Genomic DNA, 25,852 nt, shown 5'->3' on the forward strand with positions numbered 1-25,852 from the left:
CGGGAAAGCTACCAATGTCATCAAAAGGCTATGGAAAGCATTAACTAACTTAGAAAATGTAAAGCACGGGTGCCTAGAATGTAACAGGCATGTTTAAAAAGTTACTATGAAGAGAGATAAGACAGCAAAGCAAACTTGTTGAAGCTGAAATGGCAGAAAAGTCCAGGACTGGACAAAGGTACCCTGGTGGTGTGACAGCTCAAGGGCACGGGTCTCAGAGACTTAGGCCCCGAACCTGATCCACCACTCACCCCTGGGTGAAACGGAGCACTCACCCCTGTGTGACACAGAGCAGGCTGCTTAGTTCCTTCTGACCATCAGGTCACTCATCACTAAAATCTGAACCCTCGAGAAAGCATCGACGCCCCCCTCACAGGCTGTGGCGGGGACTGAGTAAGATGCTGCACGTGGAGCAGGACGCGCAGCCTCTGCACACAGGAAGCCCTCAGCACGTGGAAACCAGGTTGCTGTGACCACACACACTCACAGGGAACGGCTCATACTTACATAAGTCATGTGGGTCAAAGGGCCGAGGTGGGTCTGGTTCCCAGTCATCCAGGTCTGTATCGTCACCATCCTCCTCCTCTTCTTCCTCAGTATCTTCATCCTCATCCTCATCCTCTTCCTCTTTGGCCTCCAGTCTACCCAAAGGGTTCTGCAGAGTTGCCAAAGAGTCTGAACCATCCACACCCTCAATTGAAGGTAACACCTGGTTATGCACCGGTAATGAGGCCTGGATAAGTTTAACCGTAAAGTTAGCACACATTTGCTTTTACCTGGCTGGCACCCCCCCCCCCCACACACACATACACACACACACTACAAGGTTTTGGTGGAAGATGTTTACCACATCAGCTCCCTTCAAGTCCCTGAAGAAGAAATTATTTCCAGCTCTAGAATGTAATGAATCTGCCTTCACTTTTGCTGTTTTTGCCCCACATCTGGGAAAGCTGTTAAGAAAGCTTGAGTGTGGGGCACCTGGGTGACTCAGTCGGTTAAGCGGCCAACTTCAGCTCAGGTCATGATCTCATGATCCATGGGTTCGAGCCCCACATCGGGCTCTGTGCTGACAATTCAGAGCCAGGAGCCTGCTTCAGATTCTGTGTCTCCCTCTCTCTGCCCCTCCCCAGCTTGTGCTCTGTCTCTGTCTCAAAAATAAAATAAAACGTGGGACGCCTGGGTGGCTCAGGTGGTTAAGCGTCTGACGTCGGCTCAGGTCATGATCTCACAGTTTTGTGGGTTTGAGCCCCACGTCGGGCTCTGTGCTAACAGCTCGGAACCTGGAGCCTGCTTCCTATTCTGTGTCTCCCTCTCTCTCTGCCCCTCCCCTGCTCACACACACTCTCTCTCTCAGAAGTAAATAAAAAAAAAAAAACTTTTTTTAAATTTTTAAAAAATAAAATAAAACGTTAAAAAATTAAAAAAAAAAAAAAAAGCAAGCAAGCCTGGGTGCTCCCTTCTTTGGTGTCTGCCGTGTATCTCCAGAGACTTCAAATACGTGATAAACCTTTCCATACCCTCCTGGTGCATCTGTGATATCATGTCTCAACGTCTGAAGTCAAGTGTGAGTGTGTGGGGGTTCCATCCTGCCTTTTCAGGGTGGACACTACATAGTGTAGGTAATAATTTGACCAGTCTTCAACCACTTCACTTTAAAAAATAAACACACGGGGGACGCCTGGGTGGCTCAGTGGGTTAAGTGTCCAACTGTTGATTTCGGCTCAGGTCACGATCTCATGGTTCGTGAGTTCGAGCCCAGAGTAGGACTCTGCGCTGAGAGCACTGAGTCTGCTTGAAATTCTCTCTCTGTCTCTGTCTCTCTCTCTCTCTCTGCCTACCCGACTCATACTTGCTCCCTCTCTCTCAAAATAAATGAATAAACTTAAAAACCAAAAACTAAACACATAGTACAATACCCAGTAAAATTCAATGGTTAACAGCCTTCCCTCTACACACACTTCAGAGAGGCTAAGGATTTTAAGTGAAAGAGATGTTTGTTTCATGCTAAAGTTAGTCTTTTGCAAATAAGACAAGGTGTGGGTCATATGTTGGGTTATTGCTACCTTACCAAATACACTGGCAAAAACTAAATGGCACCTTAAAAAGTTCCCTACCTAAGTATGTGTCGTGGGGTTATATGCTATCCCAGATTCTTTTATCCAATTTTATTTCTGCTGCCCAATTAGCACAATGAATCATACTCAAGTCATGTCCCTTTCCTGTTCAATAAGTAAAGCAAGTGTTTTAAATGCCTACTCCTTTTTTCTTTATCTTTCCATATGTTGCTGCCCCCACCCAGACAGCTGTTTCTTCAACAATTTCCCAAACCCTATCGTGTTCTAGTTTTCCGTGAACCATGTCCAACCACCTAGTCCTCCCTGACTCTCCCCCGCTCTGATCCCCGTAGCATTTGGAGTCATGGCATCCCACTCTACATCACTCAGCCTCTGCTCCAACATTTCATCACCTCACCAGGCAGCCCACATCATTCAGAATCATTCAGTGATGGTTCTGTGGGGCCGAGTTCTCTTGGTCTCCGTGCAGCAGGCAGAGCCCACACCTGTCTCAAGTGAGACAGAATCAGTGATGATACAAGGTTTTTCAAGTACTCCAAGACCAAAACCCCGAACTGATTCAAGCATTTTCACATGACCAAATTTCCAGATCCCTCACCATCCATCCTGTGGTCTTCCCGCATTCCTCAATGGAGTCATTTTCAAATGAATATGGCTTCAGATTACATTAGCGTTGATGATGGCCATTGTTCTACTGATGACCCAATTTGAACTTGCAAATAACTAAAATCCCTGAGTCCTTTCTTCCTCCCAGAGAGTGCTATTAAACCATTTTACTCCTCCTCATGACTTAAATAGCTGATTTTTACTTAATGGGAGGGGAGGGGCAGGCAGATTTTGCATTTATCTCCAGTAATTTTATTTTATTACTTTTTCTGTTCTTTCAGGCTGCCAAGGTCTTTTAGAATCTTGATTCTGACATCTTACACATTAGCTATTTCTCATAGCTTTGTATTCAATGCCAAACACCATGTAGTTTTCAATTAGCATGCATTTTCATGTGAGTCCTTCTTGCCTTTCCAAAAGCACATTGGGGAAGTAAACCACTGGGCTGTGGAATCACACAGATTTGGATTAAAATACTGGCCCCACTATTTAGTGAGTCAATAAGCTTCTCTGAACCTCAGTTTCTTTATCTGTCAAATGGACATAGTAATACATACCTCATCTGTTCACTGTGAATGAAACAGTATGTATATGAGGCCAGTAGTAAAGTATCTGGCACTTAGTAACTGCTTGATATTAATAATAATCAATTATTATCATAAGTTCTTTAAGGATCAAGATATCACATACTTCCTCTACAACCTTAAGAACAGCTGAGCATGTAGCGGGGATTCAATGAAGATTCATTTATAGATATACATTTGGCCCTTTAGGAAATGACATTAATCCCTTCAGCCATGTAAAAGAACTTTACTGTATTCACAGAAAATCCTTTTTCAGTCATGCTTTTTTTTTTTTGGAAGAGAGAGAATGTGTGTGCATGAGTAGGAGAGAGGGATAAATAGAGAGAGAGAACATTTAGCACGTTCCACACCACAGAGCTCGATGAAGGGCTCGATTTCCATGACCCTCAGAGCGTGACCTGAGACAAAATCAAGAGTTAGGATGCTCAACCAACTAAGCTACCCAGGTACTCCTCAGTTGAGCTTCTAAGAACTTCTTAGGGGCGCCTGGGTGGCTTAGTCAGTTAAGCGTCCGACTTTCACTTAGGTCATGATCTCACGGTTTGTGGGTTTGAGCCCCGCGTCGGGCTCTCTGCCAGCTCAGAGCCTGGAGCCTATTTCAGAGTCTGTATCTCCCTCTCTCTCTGACCCTCCCCTGCTCACACTGTCTCTCTCTCTCTCTCCTAGAAATAAATTTAAAAAATAATAATAAAAAAATAAAAAAAAGAACTTCTTAAACTCCATGAAGAAATAGTATTGTCTGTGTTTACAGAATCTGACCTGTATAGCAACTTACAATCACTGCCCAACATTTGAAGCACTTTGGCTCCAGAGAGCAGATAAAATCAGTTAACTCAAAATAGCATGAGTATGTCTAAACATGCATTCATTTGACCCAGGAGCCAGGCTCATATATGACATTCCATCTCTGGTTGAGGGCCTTTTAGAAGCTTTTGCATGAGAGAACAAAATTCTGGGAGATGCTTCAGCATCACAATAAAAATGGGATAAAATCTCCACTGAAGTGAGACCCAACAAGGAAAAGAACGGGGGACTTCTGGTAATGAGACTGCATGTGTCCCCTCCCCCCGTGCATCCTCTCCTGATCCTGCAACCAAGCTATTCTTGCTATCTCAGAGCGCGTTTGCCTTATCACCCTTTATTCGAAGCCACTTAAATTCCATGCCAGTGTTAGTGATGAATGTTATCACACACTGAACAAACTAAAGCATATATATCCACCTCTACTCCACATAGATTCTTTATCACTTTGCAGAGCCAACCGAAACGAATGATTTCAGTAACCCACAGTTATCCCAGTGAAGCTGTGATGCCTTTTTTTCCCAACAGATGCTGCTAGAGAGACTGTGGTTGGGCAAGGTTACTGCTGGCTTCTGGCCACTGCTGAGAAAGCTGACATGAAAATAGTACCAACAACCTCCTCCTCCCCCGTGCTGGAAAGCTCCTAAAAGACTGTAGCTTGAAAAGGCTTGAAAGCTCCAGCATTAGCCTGAAGAATTGACGCTACAGCAGAGGTTGCATATAGACCAGAATCACGCGAGATACTGTCAGCGTTAGTGTTAAGATCATCACTTCAAGGTAACCACTGCGTATTTCTATGTAGCACAGACCTTAATACACAGTGGGCACGCCTTACAAATTTGCTTAATTAATAATTCAAATCCAGCTGACATTTCTGGAGAGCTAGGCACATTTTTAAATTCCTTTGAGGCCGGGTAACACTACGACACAGCTCCTAAGTGACAGACAGGGAATTCAAATTCAGGCTCTGCCCTGCTCTTTTCACTCCATCACAGTGGCACCTACGTGGTTAAGTCTGTTCAAGGAGGGCAGCAGAGGAGGTAAACATCACACACACCTTGAATACCAGAGCAACAAGGTAACCACACCCGTTCCTGAGGCACCAGCCCGGCAGTGAGAAGGCGAGCTATGTGTATGCCAAGTTCACTTAGAGGAAGTGAGTAAGCAACAAAAATATGTTAATCCTGTGCACTTTATCATACACAATAAAACAAGGGACAAGGAAAAAGAATGTGTTCAACTTATGGTACACTTTCTCCTTCCCACTTAATATCACTCTCTGTAATTGTTTCTGAAATTACAGAATGCATTTCAGGATACAATGTATCCAAGAAGTGAAATATGAAACTACATTGGACAGCAGCAAACACAACAGAATGCTTCTGGATTCCTACTGAGACCAATTATCAGCGTAGCATATTTCCTTCTCAGTGTGTGGGGAGTCACACATGTTCATTTTCAGAAACAAAGGGGAGAGCGTGCTTCTAGGTCTGGAGAGCGCCAGTGTTGTTGTTAAGGATGAGGGGATGCATATATATGAAAATGGCTTCAGATGAATTTTGCCACCACTATAAACAACTGAAAATAGGAACATTTTTTGCTAAGGGTAGAGGGGGGGAGTGGGCATCCTCTGTGTTAAACTCTCACTCTTCCTATCTAGAATTTTTCCAGGTCACAGAATAAACTGACCATCTCTAAGATATTTATTAGAGCCAGAAACAAAAACCATGCTGGTTAAAGGAAACTAACTGCAAGAAGGAGAGGTGCTAAGCCAGTAGTTATACTGCTTCGTAATGCCGGGGCTCAGAAAGCTCTCTGACCATAAAACATGAAATGAATAGATTGTTTCTGGAGATGAGAGAAAATGAAGGGCTCTTTGAGGTGCCAATGGCAGCAAAACTTCTAATTAAAACTATGTCTTAATATTAAAACAACAAAATGCCATTTTGCCTATCAGATTGGCAAAATTTGAAAAGAATGCAAAATGTTCAGTGTGGCAGGTGAGTGGACATAGACATTCTCACGTATCGCTAGTGGGAATGTAAATTTTTCAGCATCTGCAAAGCAATTTAGAGAGTATCAAAATAACTTTCCCAAGTTCTCCCTTCTGCAGCACGTATACAAAATAACTCTCCCTCGCTCCCCAAAATAAGTTTCGCATTTATAATAATAATTTTCAACATATCAATTAGTGAGAACAGTAAAATAAACTTCATGAACCCATCACCCACCTTCAACAATTATCAATTCAAGGCCAACCTTATTTCAGTTTTCTTGACACCCACTTTCCCCCTCACTAGATTATTTTGAAACAAACCTCAGATAGGATATGTTTTCACCTATAAATAAATGGTTAGTAGATATCTCAAAAAGTAAAGAACTCCTGTATTTTATGCATCATTCCTTGGTAACATCAAGTATCTAGTTGGTGTTAGAATTTCCCCAATTGTCTCACACCGCCATGTTTTTGTTTTTGTTTTTTTTGTTTTATTTTGAGAGAGAGAAAGAGTGGCAGAAAGAAGGAGACAGAGGAGGGAGAGAGAATCCCAAGCAGGCTCCACTCAGTGCAGAGCCCAACTCAGGGCTGGGTCCCATGATCATGAGCTGAGCTGATAACAAGACGCCATGGGGCATTTGGGTGGCTCAGTGAGTGGAGCAACCAACTTCTGTTCAGGTCGTGATCTCACAGTTCATGAGTTCAGGCCCTGTGTCAGGTTCTGTGCTGACAGCTCAGAGCCTGGAGACTACTTTGAATACTACTTCAAATTCTCTCTTACCTCTCCTCTGCTTGTGCTCTGTCTCTCTCTCCCTCTCTCTCTCTCGATCTCAAAGATAAATTTAAAAAAAAAAAAAAAGAATTGGATGTCTAACCAACTAAGCCACTCAGGTACCCCTCATGCTGCTGTTTTTGAACAGTTTGTTCAAATTAGGACTCAAACAAGGTCCACATATCACATGTAACAGATATGTCTGTGAAGTCTCCTTGAATCTGTAAATTCCTGTTCCTCTTCTTTTCCTTCATGATTTAACATGTGGAAGAAACTTAGGCCGTCTGTCTTATAGATCTTCCCAAAGTCAGACTTTGCTGAATGTATCCTTGTGCGTCTTTTACTAGTTCCATTTTGTCTACTGTGCTTCCTATAAGCTGAAAGTAGAATCTGGAGACCTTAATCAGATTCAGGTGTTTAGTTTTGGGGGAACATTTCATATAATGTAAAATGCAATTGGAGGTACACAACACCGGGAGGGATATAATGAATGGTTCTCTCTTCTTAGTGATATTAACAATGTCCAGAGGGTTAGGTTGAGCCATCCATTATAAAGTGCCTCATTAGCTTTTTCCTGATGCTTTCAGTCTATTGTTGATGATCGTTGCCTAGATCCCCATTTCATTAGGAAATGAAAAATAGTGATATTCCAAGCCAATCACCCTCTCTTTATTTATTAGTTGGAATGCTCCTATAAAGAAATTTCCCTCAAGTAATTATTTACCTGAGTACATTCAGAGAGAAAGGCTGGATTCCTTTCCAACATTTACCAGTTTTTCAAGTAATGTAGTGGTTCCCAACATCGTCAAAGAGTGACCAACGAGTTATTTCCTTTACTATTTAATGACCTAACAGATGTGAAATATATTGGATGTACTTCAATCTATTGTTGATGTTTTCCTTTTTTTACAGGTCAAATGTCCCATTCTGACACTTTCCAGCTGGATTGTGAGTTCTTTCTACAGGACCCCAGAAGTTTTCATTCTTCTTCATCCAATCCTTGCATTCTGACAAGACATGACACTTGAGGCACATTTGTAGATTTCCTGCCCCAGAGCTTGAATCAGCCATTTCCCTAAGTAGCCCTCATTATTGGAAAATTGTATTAGAGACCTCATTGGCTCATTGCTACTGGATTGATGACTCTGGCTAAACCTTTCCAGTGGTCCAAACTAGAAAACATGTGTTTTAAGAGAAACCATATTATGAGTTCATGCTGATATTCTAATTCCAATTTAGGATTCTGGGTTTTTACTTACTTTGTTTGATTTTTACATTGTATCTTTTTTCACTTTCACAAAAAATCTTGGTTCTTAAATAATTTTAATATATTTTTTAAATTTATTTCTGAGTGAGAGAGAGAGAGAGAGACAGCATGAACAGGGGAGGGTCAGAGAGAGAAGGAGATACAGAATCTGAAACAGGCTCCAGGCTCTGAGCTATCTGTCAGCACAGAGCCCAACATGGGGCTTGAACCCACAAACCATGAGATCATGACCTAAGCCAAAGTCGGACGCTTGACCTGAGTCGAAGTCAGATGCTTAACGGACAGAGCCACCCAGGCACCCCACAGTTCTTAAATAATTTTAAATATGAATAGCTCTAGTCTCTATCATTTCTCTTTGGGAAATTTATTCCAAGGAAATAAATGGATATGACATCTATGGCAATGTTCCACATAGTAAAAAATAAGAAAATAACCTACATATAAAACAATAAACAGAGAATATAAATAATAGAATATTGGGGCACCTGGGTGGCTCAGTTGGTTAAGTGTCTGACTTTGGCTCAGGTCATGATCACATGGTTTGTGGGTTCAAGCCCCGCATCGGGTTCTGTGCTGACAGCCCAGGGCCTGGACCCTGTTTCAGATTCTGTGTCTCCCTCTCTCTCTGCCCCTCCCTGACTCATGCTCTCTCTCTCAGTCTCAAAAATAAATAATAACAAAAAATTTTAAATAATTGAATACAGGGGCACCTGAGTGATTCAGTTGATTGAGCACCTGACTTTCATGGTTCATGAGTTCAAGCCCAACATCCAGCTCACTGCTGTCAGCACAGAGCCTGCTTCAGATCCTCAGTACCCCCTCTCTCTGTCCCTCCCCAACTTGTACTCTCTCTCTCAAAAAGAAGCAAACATTAAAAAAAATACTATACAGTCAATAATGATAATGTAGCTTTTCAGGATGCTATTAAAAGAAAAAATCAAGATGAAAGCTACTTCTGTTTTCTGTTCCTTTTTGAAAAATGAGATACAAAATTACATATATCATTGTATTAGTTTCAGGTATACAACATAATGATTTGATATTTGAAAGCCATTTTAAAAGAAAAAAAATCGGGGCGCCTGGGTGGCTTAGTCGGTTAAGCGTCCGACTTTCGCTTAGGTCATGATCTCGCGGTTCGTGGGTTCGCGCCGCGGGCTCTGTGCTGACTGCCAGCTCAGAGCCTGAAGCCTGTTTCGGAGTCTGTGACTCCCTCTCTCTCTGACCTTCCCCTGCTCACGCTGTCTCTCTCTCTCTCCTAGAAATAAATAAAACATTTTAAAAAATTTTAAAAGAAAAAAAACAAACACTCTAGTTGAAAACAAATCAACTCCTAAATAAATATGCAGAGCCTCAAACAAAATATTAGCAAACCAAATCCAAATTCAGACATATATGAAAAGAATCAAGAGTGCAAGTCTAGTGAATTTGTAATTATCAATTAAAATATAATTCACCATATTAAGAGAAAAGAGGAGAAAAAGCTTAACAGATTCAGAAAAAGCATTTGATACAAATCAACATCCATAGGGGCGCCTGGGTGGTGCAGTCTGCTCAGCGTCTGACTCTTGATTTTGGCTCAGGTCATAATCTCATGGTTTGTGAGCTCGGTGCCACACTGGGCATGGAGGCTTCTTGGGATTCCCTCTCCCTCTTTGCTTATCGCATGTACTCTCAAAATAATTAAATAGATATTTAAAAATATACATTTAAAAAAATCCTACATTAAACATCATTTTTAACAGGGAAAATTTTTCCTCTGAGACCAGAAAGGAAAAAAAAAAAAGCCTACTAGCACCACTTCTGTTCAACAGTGATTTAGAGATCAAGCCAATAGACAAAAAGGAGAACAGGAAAGAAATAAAATTAAAAGATACAAGGTTTAAGAAGTATTGGAAAGAAAGAAAAGTGTCAGTACTCACAGACAACATGACTATTTGTTAAAAAAAAATCCAAAATAAAAGTTAGAAAATGAAAACTTTAGGGGTACTTGGGTGGCTAAGTTGGTTAAGCATATGACTTTGGCTCATAATCTCACGCTCTGTGAGTTCAAGCCCTGTGTAGGGCTCTACGCTGACAGCTCAGAGCCTGGAGCCTACTTCAGATTCTGTGTCTCCCTCTCTCTCTCTGTCTCTTCCCTGCTCACACTCTGTCTCTTTCTCTCTCAAAAATAAACATTTAAAAATGATAATTTTAGTAATTATACCACTTATAGTATCATCAAAACACACCAAATACCTCAGAATAAGTAATAAGTCCATTGAAAGATGTGTAAGACTCACTATCCTGAAGCCAATTTCTTTTTGTTTTCTTTTGGGAAATATATTCCTTTTTTTAGGGGGGTCATATGGAAATTTTACTTATTTTTTTCTTAAAAATTGTTTCTTGTCAAGTTCGTTTCCATATAACACCCAGGGCTCATCCCAACAAGTGCCCTCCTCCATGCCCATCACCCCCCCCTTTCCCTCTCCCCCACCCTTATCAGCTCTTAGTTTGTTTTCAGCATTCAAGCGTCTCTCATGGTTTGCTTCCCACACTCTCCCCAACTATTTTTCCCCTTTTCCTCCCCCATGGTCCTCCATTAAGTTCCTCCTAATCCACCTATACATGCAAATATACGGTATCAGTCCTTCTCTGCCTGACTTATTTCGCTCAGCATAACACCCTCAAGGTCCATCCATGTTGCTACACATGGCCAGATTTCATTGTTTCTCATTGCCATGTAGTATTCCATAGTATAAATAAACCACATCTTCTTGATCCATACATCAGTTGATGGGCACTTAGGTTCTTTCCATGACTTGGCTATTGTTGAGAGTGCTGCTATGAACATTGGGGTACATGTGCCCCGATGCATCATCACTCCTGTATTCCTTGGGTAAATTCCCAGCAGTGCTATTGCTGGGTCATAGGGGAGTTCTACTGTTACTTTTTTGAGGAACCTCCATACTGTTGTCCAGAGGGGTTGCACCAGCTTACATTCCCACCAACAGTGTAGGAGGGTGCCCGTTTCTCCACATCCTCACCAGCATCTAGAATCTCCTGATTTGTTCATTTTAGCCACTCTGACTGACGTGAGGTGGTATCTCAGTGTGGGTTTTTTTGTTTTGTGTTTTTTTTTTTTAATTTATTTCTAGGAGAGAGAGAGAGAGAGACAGCATGAGCAGGGAAGGGTCAGAGAGAGAGGGAGACACAGACTCCAAAACAGGCTCCAGGCTCTGAGCTGATAGTCAGCACAGAGCCCGACGCGGGGCTCGAACCCATGAACTGCGAGATCATGACCTAAGTGAAAGTCGGACGCTTAACCAACTAAGCCACCCAGGCGCCCCTCTCAGTGTGGTTTTGATCTGTATTTCCCTGATGAGGAGGGATGCTGAGCATCATTTCACGTGTCTGTTGTCCATCTGGATGTCCTCTTTGGAGAAGTGTCTGTTCATGTCTTCTGCCCATTTCTTCACCGGATTATTTGTTTTTCAGGTGTGGAGTTTGATGAGTTCCTTATAGATATTGGATACTAGCCCTTTATCGATATGTCATTTGAACTATCTTTTCCCATTCCGTCAGTTGCTTATTAGTTTTATGGATTGTCTCCTTTGCTGTGCAGAAGCTTTTTATCTTGATGAGGTCCCAGTAGTTCATTTTTGCTCTTGATTCCCTTGCCTTTGGGGATGTGTCAAGTAAGAAATTGCTGCAGTTGAGGTCAAGGAGGTTTTTTCCTGCTTTCTCTTCTAGGGTTTTAATGGTTTCCTGTCTCACATTCAGGTCCTGTATCCATTTTGAGTTTATTTTGTGTATGGTGTGAGCAAATGTTTCATTCTTCTGCCATGTTGCTGTCCAGTTCTCCCAGCACCTTCTGTTAAAGAGGCTGTCTTTTTTCTGATGATTGGATGCTCTTCCCCACTTTGTCAAAGATTAGTTGGCCATACATTTGTGGGTCCAATTCTGAGTTCTCTATTCTATTCCATTGGTCTATGTGTCTGTTTTTCTGCCAATACCATACTGCAGAAGACAGTATTTAACTTTTATTTTAAACTTAGGGATATACCATGTTCACAGGTTGGAAGACTCAAAATTATAAAGACATCAGTTCTTCACAAACTGATTCATAGATAACAATGAAATTCCAATGGAAATCCCGCAGGGCTTTTGTGGACACTTCCAACTTGATTCTAACATTCATGTAGAAAAGCAAAGGGTCAAGAAACTCTTGAAGAACAAAGTGAAGAAAAGATCACACTCTAGAATATATATTGTGGTATATTCATAAAACCGAATACTAGATGGCAATAAAACAAGAAGGAAACAAAACCCCACAGTTACACCCAGCAATGTGAATCGATATCTGGGGGCATAATGCTGAACAAGAGAAGCCACAAAGAAAGGAAATGATACTAAGTAATTCCATTTATATACAGTTCAAAATGGTGGATATTAATCTCCAATGCTAGCAAGCAGGAGAGTAGTTACCCTTGAGGAGGAAGGAACAAGAAGTGATTAGGAAGAAGCATGAGGTTGGCTTTTAGGAGCTGGACATGTTCGATTTATCTGTGTGTTGATTACATTGTATGCTCATTCCGTGACACAACAGTGTGCTGTACACTTAAAATCTTTCTGCTTTTCTAGATGTATGTTACAAGTGAATAAAAAGTGAAAAACACACACATGGTGGACATAAAAGAAATTACACAAATAACATGGAAGAGAATGGGTTAGGTACAGAACTCCAAGAAGAGTCAATATACTCGTGACTGATGTTCCTGAAAAGTGAATGAATCAAATGAAACTGAAGACAGTTTCAAAGGTCTGATAGATGAAACCTCTCCTGAAACAGAGTCTTAACCTACTCATCTGAAGGACACACTCTGTCCAGGGAAAATTCTGATTCATATGCTGGTAAAGTCATTAGACTTCCAAGGAAAACTTCAAGGATAAAGAAAGTATCAAACAGGCATGAAGACAGAGAAGGAATGAGGAAAAAAATCAAAATTAGACTCAATATTTCTACAGACTAAATGCCAGTAGAGAATGCAGCTAAACTCTAAATAACTGTGGTTACTGAGCGGGACATAAACATATGAGTCATAATAATAATGCACAGACCAGTGGAGAGGACGGTGGGAGAAGTGGAAGTGTGCTGATGGCTCTTATCACAGCAGGAGCCAAGGGCAACACAGGACTGGAGCTCAAGTGCAGTTCAGGAGAACATGATGACTCCAACCTCCTTCACTTTCACCTCAATTTTGTTTTCTTCTACTCAAGTCAATTTAAGTTTAAAACATTTAGATTAGGGGCACCTGGGTGGCTGAGCCAGTTAAGAGCCTGACTTCGGCTCAGGGCATGATCTCACGGTCCATGGGTTCAAGCCCCGTGTCGGGCTCTGTGCTGACAGCCAGCTCCGAGCCTGGAGCCTGCTTCCGATTCTGTGTCTCCTTCTCTCTCTGACCCTCCCCTGCTCACGCTGTCTCTCTCTTTCTCAGAAATAAATAAAACATTGAAAAAAATTTAGATCAATAACAGGATTTAGGGCACAATGCCATTTCTCTCCCCCAGTCCTCCTCCCCACCCCCACCCCCCACAGTGCCTGTTCATCTTTGTTTGTATGTCTAAAAGGACATCTGGAATAATAGTCACTAAAATTTAATTAATTTAATTAAGTTAATGAGAATGTTTCTGGGCAGAATTTGTTTGGGGTTTTTTATATACTTCTTTTTTTTGTTTTTTTGTTTTTTGTATTCCTTCAATATTTTATGGAAAAAAAATTCATTACTCCAAAACTGAGTGAAAGAGCTAATCATCTATGAAAGACAGACAAAGGCATTTCCTTTTATTTTTTTCTGCCAAGTTGTCAAAACTAATTAAATCTAGCCTTTGCTTGATTGATGGAATCAATAAATATAGAAAAGAACATGATTTGTCAAGAATATACCTAATGATTACAAAACTATTAAAATAAAACAACGCTGCTATGGACTGTGTCTCCCCAAAATTTGTATATTGCAAGCTAACCCCCACACCTGAAATATAATACATTTCACTAATATAACACTGTATGTTAACTACACAGGGAATTAAATCAAGAAAACTAATCCTTAATGTAATGGTATTAGGAGGTGGGGCGTCTGAGAGGTGATTAGATATTGAAAGTGGAGCCCTCATGAATGGGATTAGCATCCCCAGACACCTGGCTGGCTCAGCTGGTACAGCATGCTAGACTCTTGATCCCAGGGTCATGGGTTCAAGCCCCACATTGGGCATGGAGCCTCCTTAAAATTTTAAAATAAATTTAAAATTAAAAAGAGACCTCAGAGAGCTCATTTGCCCCTTCTGTCATAAGAGGCCAGAGCAAAAAGATTACCGCCTATGAACTAGGAAGTAAGCCCTCACCTGAGTCTGCCAGCATCTTGGACGTCTCAGCCTCCAAAGCTATGAGAAATAAATTTCTGTTGTTTATAAGCCACCCAGTGTATCATATTCTATTTCAGCAGCCTCCCAACGTATTAAGACAAATTCTCATTCAAGTTCACAGACGCCACAAAATTGCAAATTATTGTCAATCAGGAATAAATTCAACCATAACTTAAATGACAAAGACTCCCAAGAATTCTCTCTAGATTTCATAAATAATATTAACAAAACTACTGTTCATATTCCAAATGGAAGTATCTGAATCATCTACTAAAAGAATTTAAATGCACAAAGTGCTTACTAATGGGAATTTACTTCATAATCATTCATAACAGTAGTACCACTAAGTAACAGTCAAGCTAGCCAACATGGAAATAAAACCATTTGGATCCATAGCCCCTTTACAGTAAGACTGAGGGGTGTCTAGCTTCTATACCTTCTTTATCACTTTCACAATCTGGAGGAAAATAAGGAAGAAATCCCTCAAAGTAAAATAGAATATACTAGAAATATGGATAAAAGGAAAGAAACATTTTAAAAGAAAACCAAGAAGAATCTCAATTTTTCAGAAGCTAGGATGAGAAAGTGTGCTATCAAATTTACATGTTGGAAGTAGAAATGTTTTCCCTAATATTTAAAAATAGGAAAAGTACCAAAATGTTTCCAAATTTCCAAAAAGAGACATTTTAAAACTCAGGATTATTCTTTTTTTTTTTTAACATTTATTCATTTTTGAGACAGAGAGAGACAGAGCATGAGTGGGGGAGAGGCAGAGAGAGAGGGGACACAGAATCTGAAGCAGGCCAGGCTCCGAGCTGTCAGCACAGAGCCCAACATGGAACTTGAACTCACAGACTGCGAAATTGTGACCTGAGCCCAAGTCTGACACTAAACCAACTGAGCCACTCAGGCGTCCCAGAATTGTTCTTTAGAACTTGAATCAATATCCTATTAATAGAGTTAATTTTCACATTTTCCTGACAAATCATATCAAACTATTTCAATATGTTCTGATTGGAACTTGTTCAGGTTATGTTCTGTTTTGTTTTCATTAAACGAAGTGGAAACCATTCTTAACACATAAGAAACAACCAGAGAATGCACAGTGCAGGATGGGGGAGGGGAGGCATATTCCATGGAACAGTAAGCAATAAAAAGGTAAAAAAAAAAAAAAAAAAAAAGCAACTGATTTCCTGCTGAGTTGTAGAATCCTGNCTGTTTTGTTTTCATTAAACGAAGTGGAAACCATTCTTAACACATAAGAAACAACCAGAGAATGCACAGTGCAGGATGGGGGAGGGGAGGCATATTCCATGGAACAGTAAGAAAAAAAAAAAAAAAAAAAAAAAAAAAAAAAAAAAAAAAAAAAAAAAGCAACTCATTACCTGCTGAGCTGTAGCATCCTGTTGGACATAAGTTACCTGCCCTGGGTCTGTAAACAGAGTCTAGACAAAAAAAAAAAAAAAAAGAAAGAAAAAAAACAATTATCAATAAATCTTTAGACAGCCTGCTTACACAGGAAAAATTCTTGACAGGCTTTGTTCCCATGTAGCTACTAATAATCCTTCATTAATAAAGAAGATAAAGGTAGTAATCATACTTTTAGCTAAAGCCTTTCATTCAGAGGGCTCCAAAGAGATTATATAAGTTAACCATCTCAACTGGCTAACATACTTGACAATTTTACTCTTAGGCAAAATCTCCCTTGAGGTTGAATATCACGGCTAATTAAAAGGGTATGTCACAGAAACATAAACGACATGGCATGAACAAGGGTGCAGACGTTCACACATGACACTATACATCACAGAAGGAGACTCGACTAAGTGAAAACGGATGGAGACACAGACACACAGAAAACTCATATATACACAAGGATATCTTTCAAACACAATGCCTGCTCATTAGCAAAAAAGAAGAAGGAAAATAAGCTGAATTTAACGTTCCACAGATTCATCCCTGGATAAAGCCAGTAAATTCATAATTTTGAAAAGTTCTCATTTTAAACACATAATAATAATTTGGGTCATGATACAGCAAAGGTAACTAGAGAAGGAAAATCTTCAAAATTATTTTAGCCAGGGCACCACAGAAAATCACCAATCCAGAAAAATATTCTTTCCTCTAATTTGTCCAAGCCTTTAGCAAACCTAGGGAAATAAGAACTACGACTGAGTTTTGATTCCAAAAGTACATATAGGAGAATTTCAGCTAGTTGTTAAGATTTCTTAGACTTGACATTTAAAACTTATTGTAAGTCAGGGGGGCACCAGGCTGGCTCAGTTGGTGATCAAAAACATCTTGATCTCAGGGTTGTGAGTTCGAACCCCATGTTGGGTGTAGAGATTATTAAATTTAAATAAACTTTAAAAAATTATCATAAGTCAGACATTTACTTTTTTTCATAAGCCAGATATTTATACTTTTCTTCATAATCAGACATTTAGTAACATAGTAATAAACTAAGTTTGGGCTCTTCACAGAAACTACCTGACCTTATTTTAATATAGTTATGGGACTAAAACTAAGCAGAGGCCTTCTAAAAGTACCATCTGACTATTTGGTGATTTCATCTTCATATAAATTTGAAAAGTATTAATTAGGTGGGCCCTATTTCTTCTTGGGAGTGATTTGAGTCTCTTGGTTAAATATGGTATGAGGGTAAATTTTTATTACCAGGATTCTACTATAAAAGTATGGAACTTATGTTTTTTAATACATTTAGAAGTGCTCTGTGCATTCTAAACTGCTAACATACAAACTAACAATTAAACGCCTATGGGAGCCTGGGGGCTTTTCTGTTTGTTTGTTTTTTTAAAGTTCTGTTTTTAAGTAATCTCTCCACCCAACATGAGGCTTGAACTCACAACCCCAAGATCGAGAGTCACAAGCTTTTCCAACTGAGCCAGCCAGGTCCCACCCACCCCCACCGTGTACACATTTGTGTCATGCATTTGGACACGAACACCCCAAGGCACCGAGAAAAAAATAGATTAAAAGTAATTCTAGTTGAGCAGCATTTACCTTTGCTCCTACTGCAGTTCTACAAATCAGCAAATTATTAATAAATAGCAGTTAATAAGCTAGTAGTACTTTTTGCTTACACATTTAACTGAAATAATCTGTATGTTTTCTCTGATCCACTTGTGACTAAGCCATATAAAACTAAATGCCATTTTTGACCTGGTTCTTGATACAGAAGAAAAGTAACAAGTTGATAATCTATAGTTACTGGTCACAGGGAAAGGAACTCATGGGAGGCCAGTGTTCTAACTCCTTAACACATTTAATTTAAATAAACAAAGCACATCTTCCTCTGCCAAGATAGTTATAAGCTCCTGAAGAGCACAAATCCTATCTGAAGTATACCGTACCTCACCAGCACCTAACACAGTCACTGGCAGAGAATAAACAGAGAGTCATTGGTAAGTTAACCGATTAACAAACAATAATCCTTCACATGCCTGTGCAGCTTCCACCGGATGGATGTACACCAGCGTATGCTCAGGACCGTCCACTGAAGCGTAGGAGGCACCATCTGCTGTGTACACCACCTGCTGGGGTGGACGAACCTGGTCATCAGTGTAGACAATCTGAGCCACAGTTCCAGCGTCAGGAACAAAGTGCACCTGGGGCAAAAAGCAGCAAATATGTAGCAAGTGTCCTTGTCAGACAAAACCAATCTCACAAAGCATTGTGGCTGACCAAGCACAGTACACGGTCATGTTTCTTAAAACATCCCCAATGAAAGAAGAATGAGAATTGATACACCTTCATCTACACTATCAGTGACTTGGAGACAGGATACAAGGACCTTGTTGCTGATTTACTGCTTTATATTAGGCCACTGATAGAAATTCCTCTTTGCATCAAATGTCCAATGCAGACATCTCTTTTGGGGAGTCATGAAGGGGCAGTTAGCTAAGCCTGGAAATGTGACTGAATATTCCTGGTTGTCAATATGGCCAAAATACAAAATACAAATTACTCTGTAATATAAAAAAAAATGTCAGCTCAAAAGCCAATGGCTCTCAACACATCATAAATATTCTGCTTTATAACTAACAGTGCCTTTCGGGAGACACATTAAAACAAGGTCACTTTCTTTCCTACATGTTTTTTCACACTCCAAGGCTATCCTGGTGGCATGTCAGTGACCATTTGCTACATCAGTGAATGTAACTGAACTCCTCCCTGACAGCAAGGTAAAGATACAGAAAATTCTGATCAAGCAGAATTTTAAGGAATTTTGGAAAACTACTGCAGCTATCACCAAGGTAAGTAATTTTGTATCTACCAAGAACTAAAGCAGAAACTGCATTCTATAAAATGCTTTCTGAGTAGTCTGCTTTGGAGGTTTGAATTCTTGAAGGCTGGAGCTTGGCACATAGCCTGATGCCTGATATTGAAGATTTGAAAGCAGATGGCCACAGTACACATTTTGGAAGTGAAATAATTTATGTACTGATACTGAAGTTAGGTTGGGATCTTTACTCTTATATCACCTTGGCTTCGGACCTAACTTTTTGTTTCTTTCAGTGTTCTCCAGGGGAGAACAGTAGATTCCAAAGTTGAAATAAGCAAATTTAATCCCCAGAAAGAAACCTGGAGATCAAATGCAATCAACCTATCACAGAAGTAAAACAAATTTTCTACACAAATTTGATTTGTCCATGAAGATATAGTTTGTCTACTGGAAGAATTAGGCTTATAACAATTTGCACAGTTTTAAGTGCTATACGATAATTTTGTGACTTTAGATTTGTTCATTAATATCAAATCTGGGTCTCCATCACTCAGCACTTTGCTAAATCAGAGTTCTTAGCCGGGAAAGAAACAACTGGGAAAGGAGACTGCACTGGAGGGTGTTGAGCTCTGCAGCCTACTTACCTGGTTACCTACAAATGGGGACCTTGTTTTTGAATGGGCTAAATTTTTGTTTATAAACAAAATATACCAAAATACATAGCTACATGAAAGTTGCCTTCAAAACGCTTTCTATGAGAAAGAGAACAATATTCTCAGTTATTCTGCTTGAAGCATCACTAGAACGGTTTTTTTTTGTTTGTATTTAAGTACTGAGACTCAGATTTATAAATCACACCAGAAGATCAACTTGATTTATTGTAATATTTGTCATATTACTTAAATTAAATAAAATGTCTATATTTAAATGTTTCCATTTTAACTGCCTGATTTTTATTGTAATACTAAGGTTATGTAATTTAGTGAGACACTGAATTAAAATTGCGTATTTATTACAACGCTTAAAAAACAAGTTTTATACTATGGCCACGTATGGCTCCATATGACCACTGACTGATCCCAAAATTCAAATCCACACCAAAAGAGCAGACATTTGCCTTTGCTAAGAATATTCAAAAGAACATGCAGCTGGTTATGTTCGCAGTCCAAACGGCAGTGACTGTCCACTATGGCAGCATTTGAGTAAGTGACTAACCTCCAAAGAGGCTGACTCAATAGGATAAATTTCAATCAGACCTTTACATTCTGAATTTGAAGGAAAAGAAAAAGCCACTCTATAGACATACTTTGTGCTTCATTACACATGAAAATCAAAACCCTATACGAGATAACAAAAAAGAAACACACTACAGTTGGAGGCTTTTAGTGCCAATAACGTAAAATAAAACAGTGAAACAAAGTATGACAATAAGTAGCAGAAATGGCAGAGAAGCCTGTTGGGGTCGGGTGGGGGAGGTCGTGAAGCTCCTCTAAATCATAGTGACCCATCCTGATGGAGCATTCAAAGTGCTAAAATACTCCCTACTCCTTCCGTGCAAGTCAAGCATGTCCCAGCTACTCATTCCTACAGAGAAGCTGCAATTTCTTTAGCTGTCAGTAAACTGTACCCAACTGAAAAACTGCTATCGATACCAAGCTGGAAAGGCCACTCTTCACCTGTGCAGCATTATCTTCATGTTCTGCAGATGTAGGCCACACATGTGAGCTGTCATCTTTGGAATCCATCCTTCCCCCTACAGGTCAGCTCCACATCCAGGGCACCTAGAACAGCACGGGGTGGGGAACAGTCATCTGTCCACCACGCGTGTGTTCATGAAGGACAGAAAGACCTCTCTGCAACCTGCCTGAAAAGAGAGAGAAAAGGAACCAAGTCTTTAAATAGATGAATACATTTTAATAAATTACAGTTTCAACCAGAGAGAGAGAGAGAGAGAGAGAAGAGCTTTGTAAAAGACAACGCACCTGGACGAAAAGGTGAAAATGGAGAAATTACACAACTCCTGATCTTGGGGTCCTGAGTTCGAGCCCATGTTGGGGGTAGGGTTTATTTAAAAAATAAAAAAAGAATGAATACCAAAGGTCAACAATGTGGAATAAAACAGAGGGGTGAAAAAGCTAACAGTAATTCTCTTAGTTCTGCTGATGAGGAGAATGAGGTCCCTGGATGGTAAATGCAGACAAGTGATGGTTCACATGCACGCCTGAGTGCCACACGGCCCCAGCTCAGCTCTCCCCTGCACACTTGCTTAAACACCGACCTCCTATACACCCTACTTGAAATGAATAGCAGAAACATAAAAGTAACAAAACAAGGGGAAAATGGCAGGCAGAGAAGGCTGAGTTTTCTGGGCCACAATTTGGTGAACACAAATGTAGACTCTTTCCCATTTGGTCAATATAGGAGCAATTAACGAACAAATCACAAGCCTTACTAAACATCAACATGTACTAACTCTGCATCTGGAAACCTTATTCTTTTCCAAAATAAACGTTTTAAGGAAATCAATCTTCCTGGGATGCCTGGGTGGCTCAGTCAGTTAAGCGTCCGACTTCAGCTCATGTCATAATCTAACAGTTCATGAGTTCAAGCCCCATGTCGGGCTCTGTGCTCACAGCTCAGAGCCTGGAGCCTGCTTGGGATTCTGTGTCTCCCTCTCTCTCTGCCCCTCCCCCACTCACTCTCTGTCTCTCTCAAAAATAAATAACCATTAAAAAAAATTCTTTTAATTAAAAAAAATCAATCTTTCCTTTTCATGATGATAAAACACTGACATATTAAGAGTCACATGAGATTTGCTGTTTAATAGGGCACCTGAGCCTGATCTACATCCTCCCACCACCCCCATGAAAGTAGCATACATAGGGGAGCCTGGGTGGCTCGGCTGGTTAAGTGTCCGACTTAGGCTCAGGTCTTGATCTCACGGTTCGTGGGTTCGAGTCCGCGTCACGCTCTGTGCTGACAGCTAGCTCAGAGCCTGGAGTCTGTTTCATATTCTGTTATCTCCCTCTCTCTCTGACCCTCCCCTGCTCCTGCTGTCTCTCTCTCTCTCAGAAATAAAGAAAAAAGAAAAAAAAAAGAAAGTAGCATACATAAACAGAAAAGGCTAAAACTGCTCAGAACACCTTTAACCAAAGGTAAGGAAGACCAGATCCAGTCAGATTTTTTCCACTAACAATGGAAATAAGCCAAAAAGCACATTCTTAGACTGTACATGCTCCAAACTCTGAACCAGAACAAGACCCAAAGAAGAAAAAAAAGACAAGACAGGAACAGCTGATGTCTGGGCCTTACTCTAGAATATAGGAACTGCCACATCCCAACTGCCTGGGAGGCTCTTCCGAGCTTCTCAGGGGTCTGTTCCTGCTTCATCTCAGCATTGTCATCCTTACCCCCACAGAAACCACGCCCACCACACACAGTCACCCAGCATACAGCCTACTCTTCTCTCCATTGGAGGGTTCTAGAAACAATGCCCACATCTACCAACAGGTGCATGTATAAACAAAGGAGTTTGGGGAACTTTCTGATAAATGGAAATGTTCTATATCTTGTATCTGCACTGGGGTGTAGTTACATATGGAATACGTGTGTCAAAAGTCATCAACTGGGGAGGCTGGGTGGCTCAATCGGTTAAGTGTCTGTTTTAGTTCAGGTCATGATCTCACAGTTTGTGAGATCTAGCCCCGTATCCAGCTCTCTGCTGCGAGCCCGGAGCCAGCTTTGGATCTTCTGTATCCACCCCTCCTCCCCTCGCTGGTTCTCTCTCACAAAGTAAATAAACTTAAAAAAAGTCATCAACCTATTCAACTAAAATATGTGTAAATTAGGCTGGGTGGTACAGCTCTGCTGAAAGCTCAGAGCCTGAAGCCTGCCTAGGATTCTCTGCCTCCCTCTCTGCCTCTCCCAGCTCCCTCTCTCTCTCTCTCAAAACTAAATAAACATTAAAAACTTTTTAAAATATGTGTAAATTATACCCTAAAAAAGTTGATTATTGTTTTTAAAAGAAGCATACTTTCCTTATATAGCAGTGCCATTTAAGTATATATAAAAAGACATTCAGGGCAAGCTATATCGTATGTGACTTAATAGATCAACAAAGCTGTTATTTTTTTTTAAGTTTATTTATTTATTTTGAGAGAGAGAATGTGTGAGCACAGGAGGGACAGAGAGAGGGGGAAGGAGAATTCCAAGCAGGATCCACGCTGTCAGCACAGAGCCCAACATGGGCCTCAATCCTACGAATCATGAGATCATGACGTGAGCCAAAACCAAGAATCAGACATCTAACCGACTGAGCCACCCAGGCACCCCACCTGTTAGTTTTTTAAGGAACAAATATAATAAGAAATCTAGGACTAAATATTACCAAAAATATAAAGATCTACATGAAGAAAACCATAAAATTGTACAAGAGTATATAAAAGGCTCAGTATTACAAAAATCACAAAATGTTCCATATAGGAAATATTTTTTTTCAATAGTTTGACAAAATGGCAGAAAGAATACCTGTATTTCTTCAGTCAGACTCACCAAATGTTAACATTTAACTACATTTACTATACCATTCTTTCTCTTTCTCTCTCTCTCCCTCTTTTGCTTTTTACCTGAACTATTTGAGAATAAGTTGCAGACGCATGCCACTTTACTACTAAAATCATAAGTGCCATAAATGGGACATTTTCTCATGGTACTATTATCAAAACCAGGAAGATACAATGAAACAGTGCTATTACCTAATTTACAGACCTTATTCGTATTTTGCTAATTGTCTGTCTAATTAATGTCCTTTATAGAGAAAGAAACCTCTTTTCTGGCCCTGGATCCAATCTGGCATTGTACAAAGTGCATTCAGTTCTCATATCCTTCCATCTCCTCTGATCTGGAACACTCCCCTAGTCTTTCTTAGCCATCCATGACCTTGACATCTTTGAAATGCACAGGCCATTTATTTCTCAGACTGTTCCTCAATTTGAGTTTGTCTGACGTTTCTCCATGGTTAGATCCAGGCTTTGTATTTTTAGCAGGCATACCACAAAAGAGATGATGTACCCTTCCTATACAGGAATTTGAGATATTTTTTTCAACATGGTTCATTGACTGTACAAATACTCAAGTGCATACTGTGCCAGGCACTGGGCCGGGGCAAGGGCTAAGGCAGGCTTATCCCACACATTCATGAAACATATACAGCCTTGAATGCCTTTCTGTATTTGTTTTCATTTCTAGAAAGGTGCTTATTATTTGAAATTCAAATCAAGACACACAAAAAGGTATACAGCAGACAATCTCCCTACCTGGAATCCCTTAATCACTCTTCAGAAGTAACCTATATTACCAATCTCTTGTCTATCCTTCCACAGATATTTTATGCATACATAAGCAAAACTACAGGGGCACCTCATGGTTCAGTCAGTAGAGCACGTGATTCTTGATCCTTGGGTTGTAAGTTCAAGCCCCACATTGGACACAAGGCTTGCATACATACATACGTACATACTCTCTGCCTCTCCCACCACAAATGACAGCATACTCTTGATTCTATATAAAATAACATTTTTTCTAAATGATGTTTATAATAGCGGACCTTTTATATTGTCCCACATCTATGTCATTTCCTCATTCTTTAGCACAGCTGCATCATTTCATTGTAGAAATACATCCTAATTTATTTAATCAATCTCCTGTTGATCAACGTTTTGTATTTTTAATCTTTTACTATTACAACACTGTGATAAATAACTTGGACATTGTTCTACATTTGTTAGGATCTTGAATTCCTTTGAAGTCTCTGACGGAAGAAGCTGAATCACTTAGAGCGGCCGTCTGACTTGTAAGTCATTATTAGTTTTCAAACTCCAACAGTGGCACACATCTCCCTGCGCCTGGTGCATGCGGGCAGGAGGGACACACAGGGAACACCCCTCTGACCTGTGCAGAGGCAGCCGTCAGCACAGGAACACAGTGGTTAAGAGCTTGGGCTCTGGACCTGGATTTGGGTAGCAATTCTGAAACATAACTAACCTCACACAGAACAGAAGTTCTCTAAATTCCCCTTCCTTCTCTGTAAAATGGGGATCACAAGGTTATTGAGAGAATGACATGAAATAATAAACGTGAAGTGCTTATTAGCACAATGCCTGCTATAGAACACTCACACATTAGCTTTAAAATGAAAAAAGGGGCACCTGGGTGGCTTAGTTGGTTAAGCGTCCGACTTTCGCTTAGGTCATGATCTCGCGGTTCGTGGGTTCGAGCCCCGCGTCGGGCTCTGTGCTGACTGCCAGCTCAGAGCCTGGAGCCTGTTTCAGTCTGTGACTCCCTCTCTCTCTGACCCTCCCCTGCTCATGCTGTCTCTCTCTCTCTCCTAGAAATAAATAAAAACATTAAAATAAATAAATAAATAATGAAATGAAAAAAAAAAAAGGTATTCGTTCATGTTTCTGTCAAATGGTCTAGCTCTCCATTTCAACTGTTAGGTTCCTATAGGCCAAAGTATGTGTGTGCTCCCGAGAGGAACACCAGATCGGCCATGTGTCAGGTACCCAATAATCTGTATGGAGTATTTAAAGCTATCGCAGTGTGCTGGGGGCAAACAGGACACCTGGTCCTAAATGGGTGCTCAAGGAGGGCCTCAGAGAAGGCAGCACCTGAAGGAAGGACAGGAGCAGGTAAACAAAACAGGAAAGGACATTTGCCCCAGACTGAAACATCTTGTTTCTAATCTTACCCAAATAGGGAGAAGACATTGCATGTCATAAAACACTAAAAAGCTACACAAGGCAAGGATACAGGGAAGAAAAAAATGAACTACTTAGCAGATGTGGAGCTAAACAACGCGATAGTTAATCTACATGTAGGAAAGCTTGCCAGTAAAATTTAGCAATGAGGATGTGAAATACTGCTCACAGTCGCAGTTCCCAATAATTTTAGAATACCATTAGCAAATAAAGGAAACCAAGAGGGTGAAAACTCTTTAATTCAGAAAGTATCTGGAATCCAAAGCAGTCCACAGTATATCTCTTGTTCTTTAAAATATAGTTATAAAACCTATCCAGCTTCTGTAGCTATGAAACTACTTAAAA

The 25,852-nt window shown here is 40.3% G+C and overlaps 1 protein-coding gene across 1 annotated transcript in view; it reads right to left on the reverse strand.

Annotated features, from left to right (window-relative positions):
* PRDM10 (PR/SET domain 10) overlaps positions 1-25,852 on the reverse strand; it is a 103,057-nt gene that overhangs the window by 45,760 nt on the left and 31,445 nt on the right. Inside the window, exons 2-5 of the mRNA XM_039240259.1 lie at positions 20,426-20,613; positions 17,968-18,132; positions 15,889-15,948; positions 508-733 (exon numbers count right to left, since the gene is read on the reverse strand). Coding sequence (XP_039096190.1) covers positions 508-733; positions 15,889-15,948; positions 17,968-18,132; positions 20,426-20,494 — 520 coding nt within the window. The 5' untranslated portion in view covers positions 20,495-20,613. The remainder of the gene's footprint in view (positions 1-507; positions 734-15,888; positions 15,949-17,967; positions 18,133-20,425; positions 20,614-25,852) is intronic.

This window comes from Hyaena hyaena, unplaced genomic scaffold, assembly GCF_003009895.1.
Source record: "Hyaena hyaena isolate Hyena2069 unplaced genomic scaffold, ASM300989v1 scaffold_171, whole genome shotgun sequence".
Classification (NCBI taxonomy): domain Eukaryota; kingdom Metazoa; phylum Chordata; class Mammalia; order Carnivora; family Hyaenidae; genus Hyaena; species Hyaena hyaena.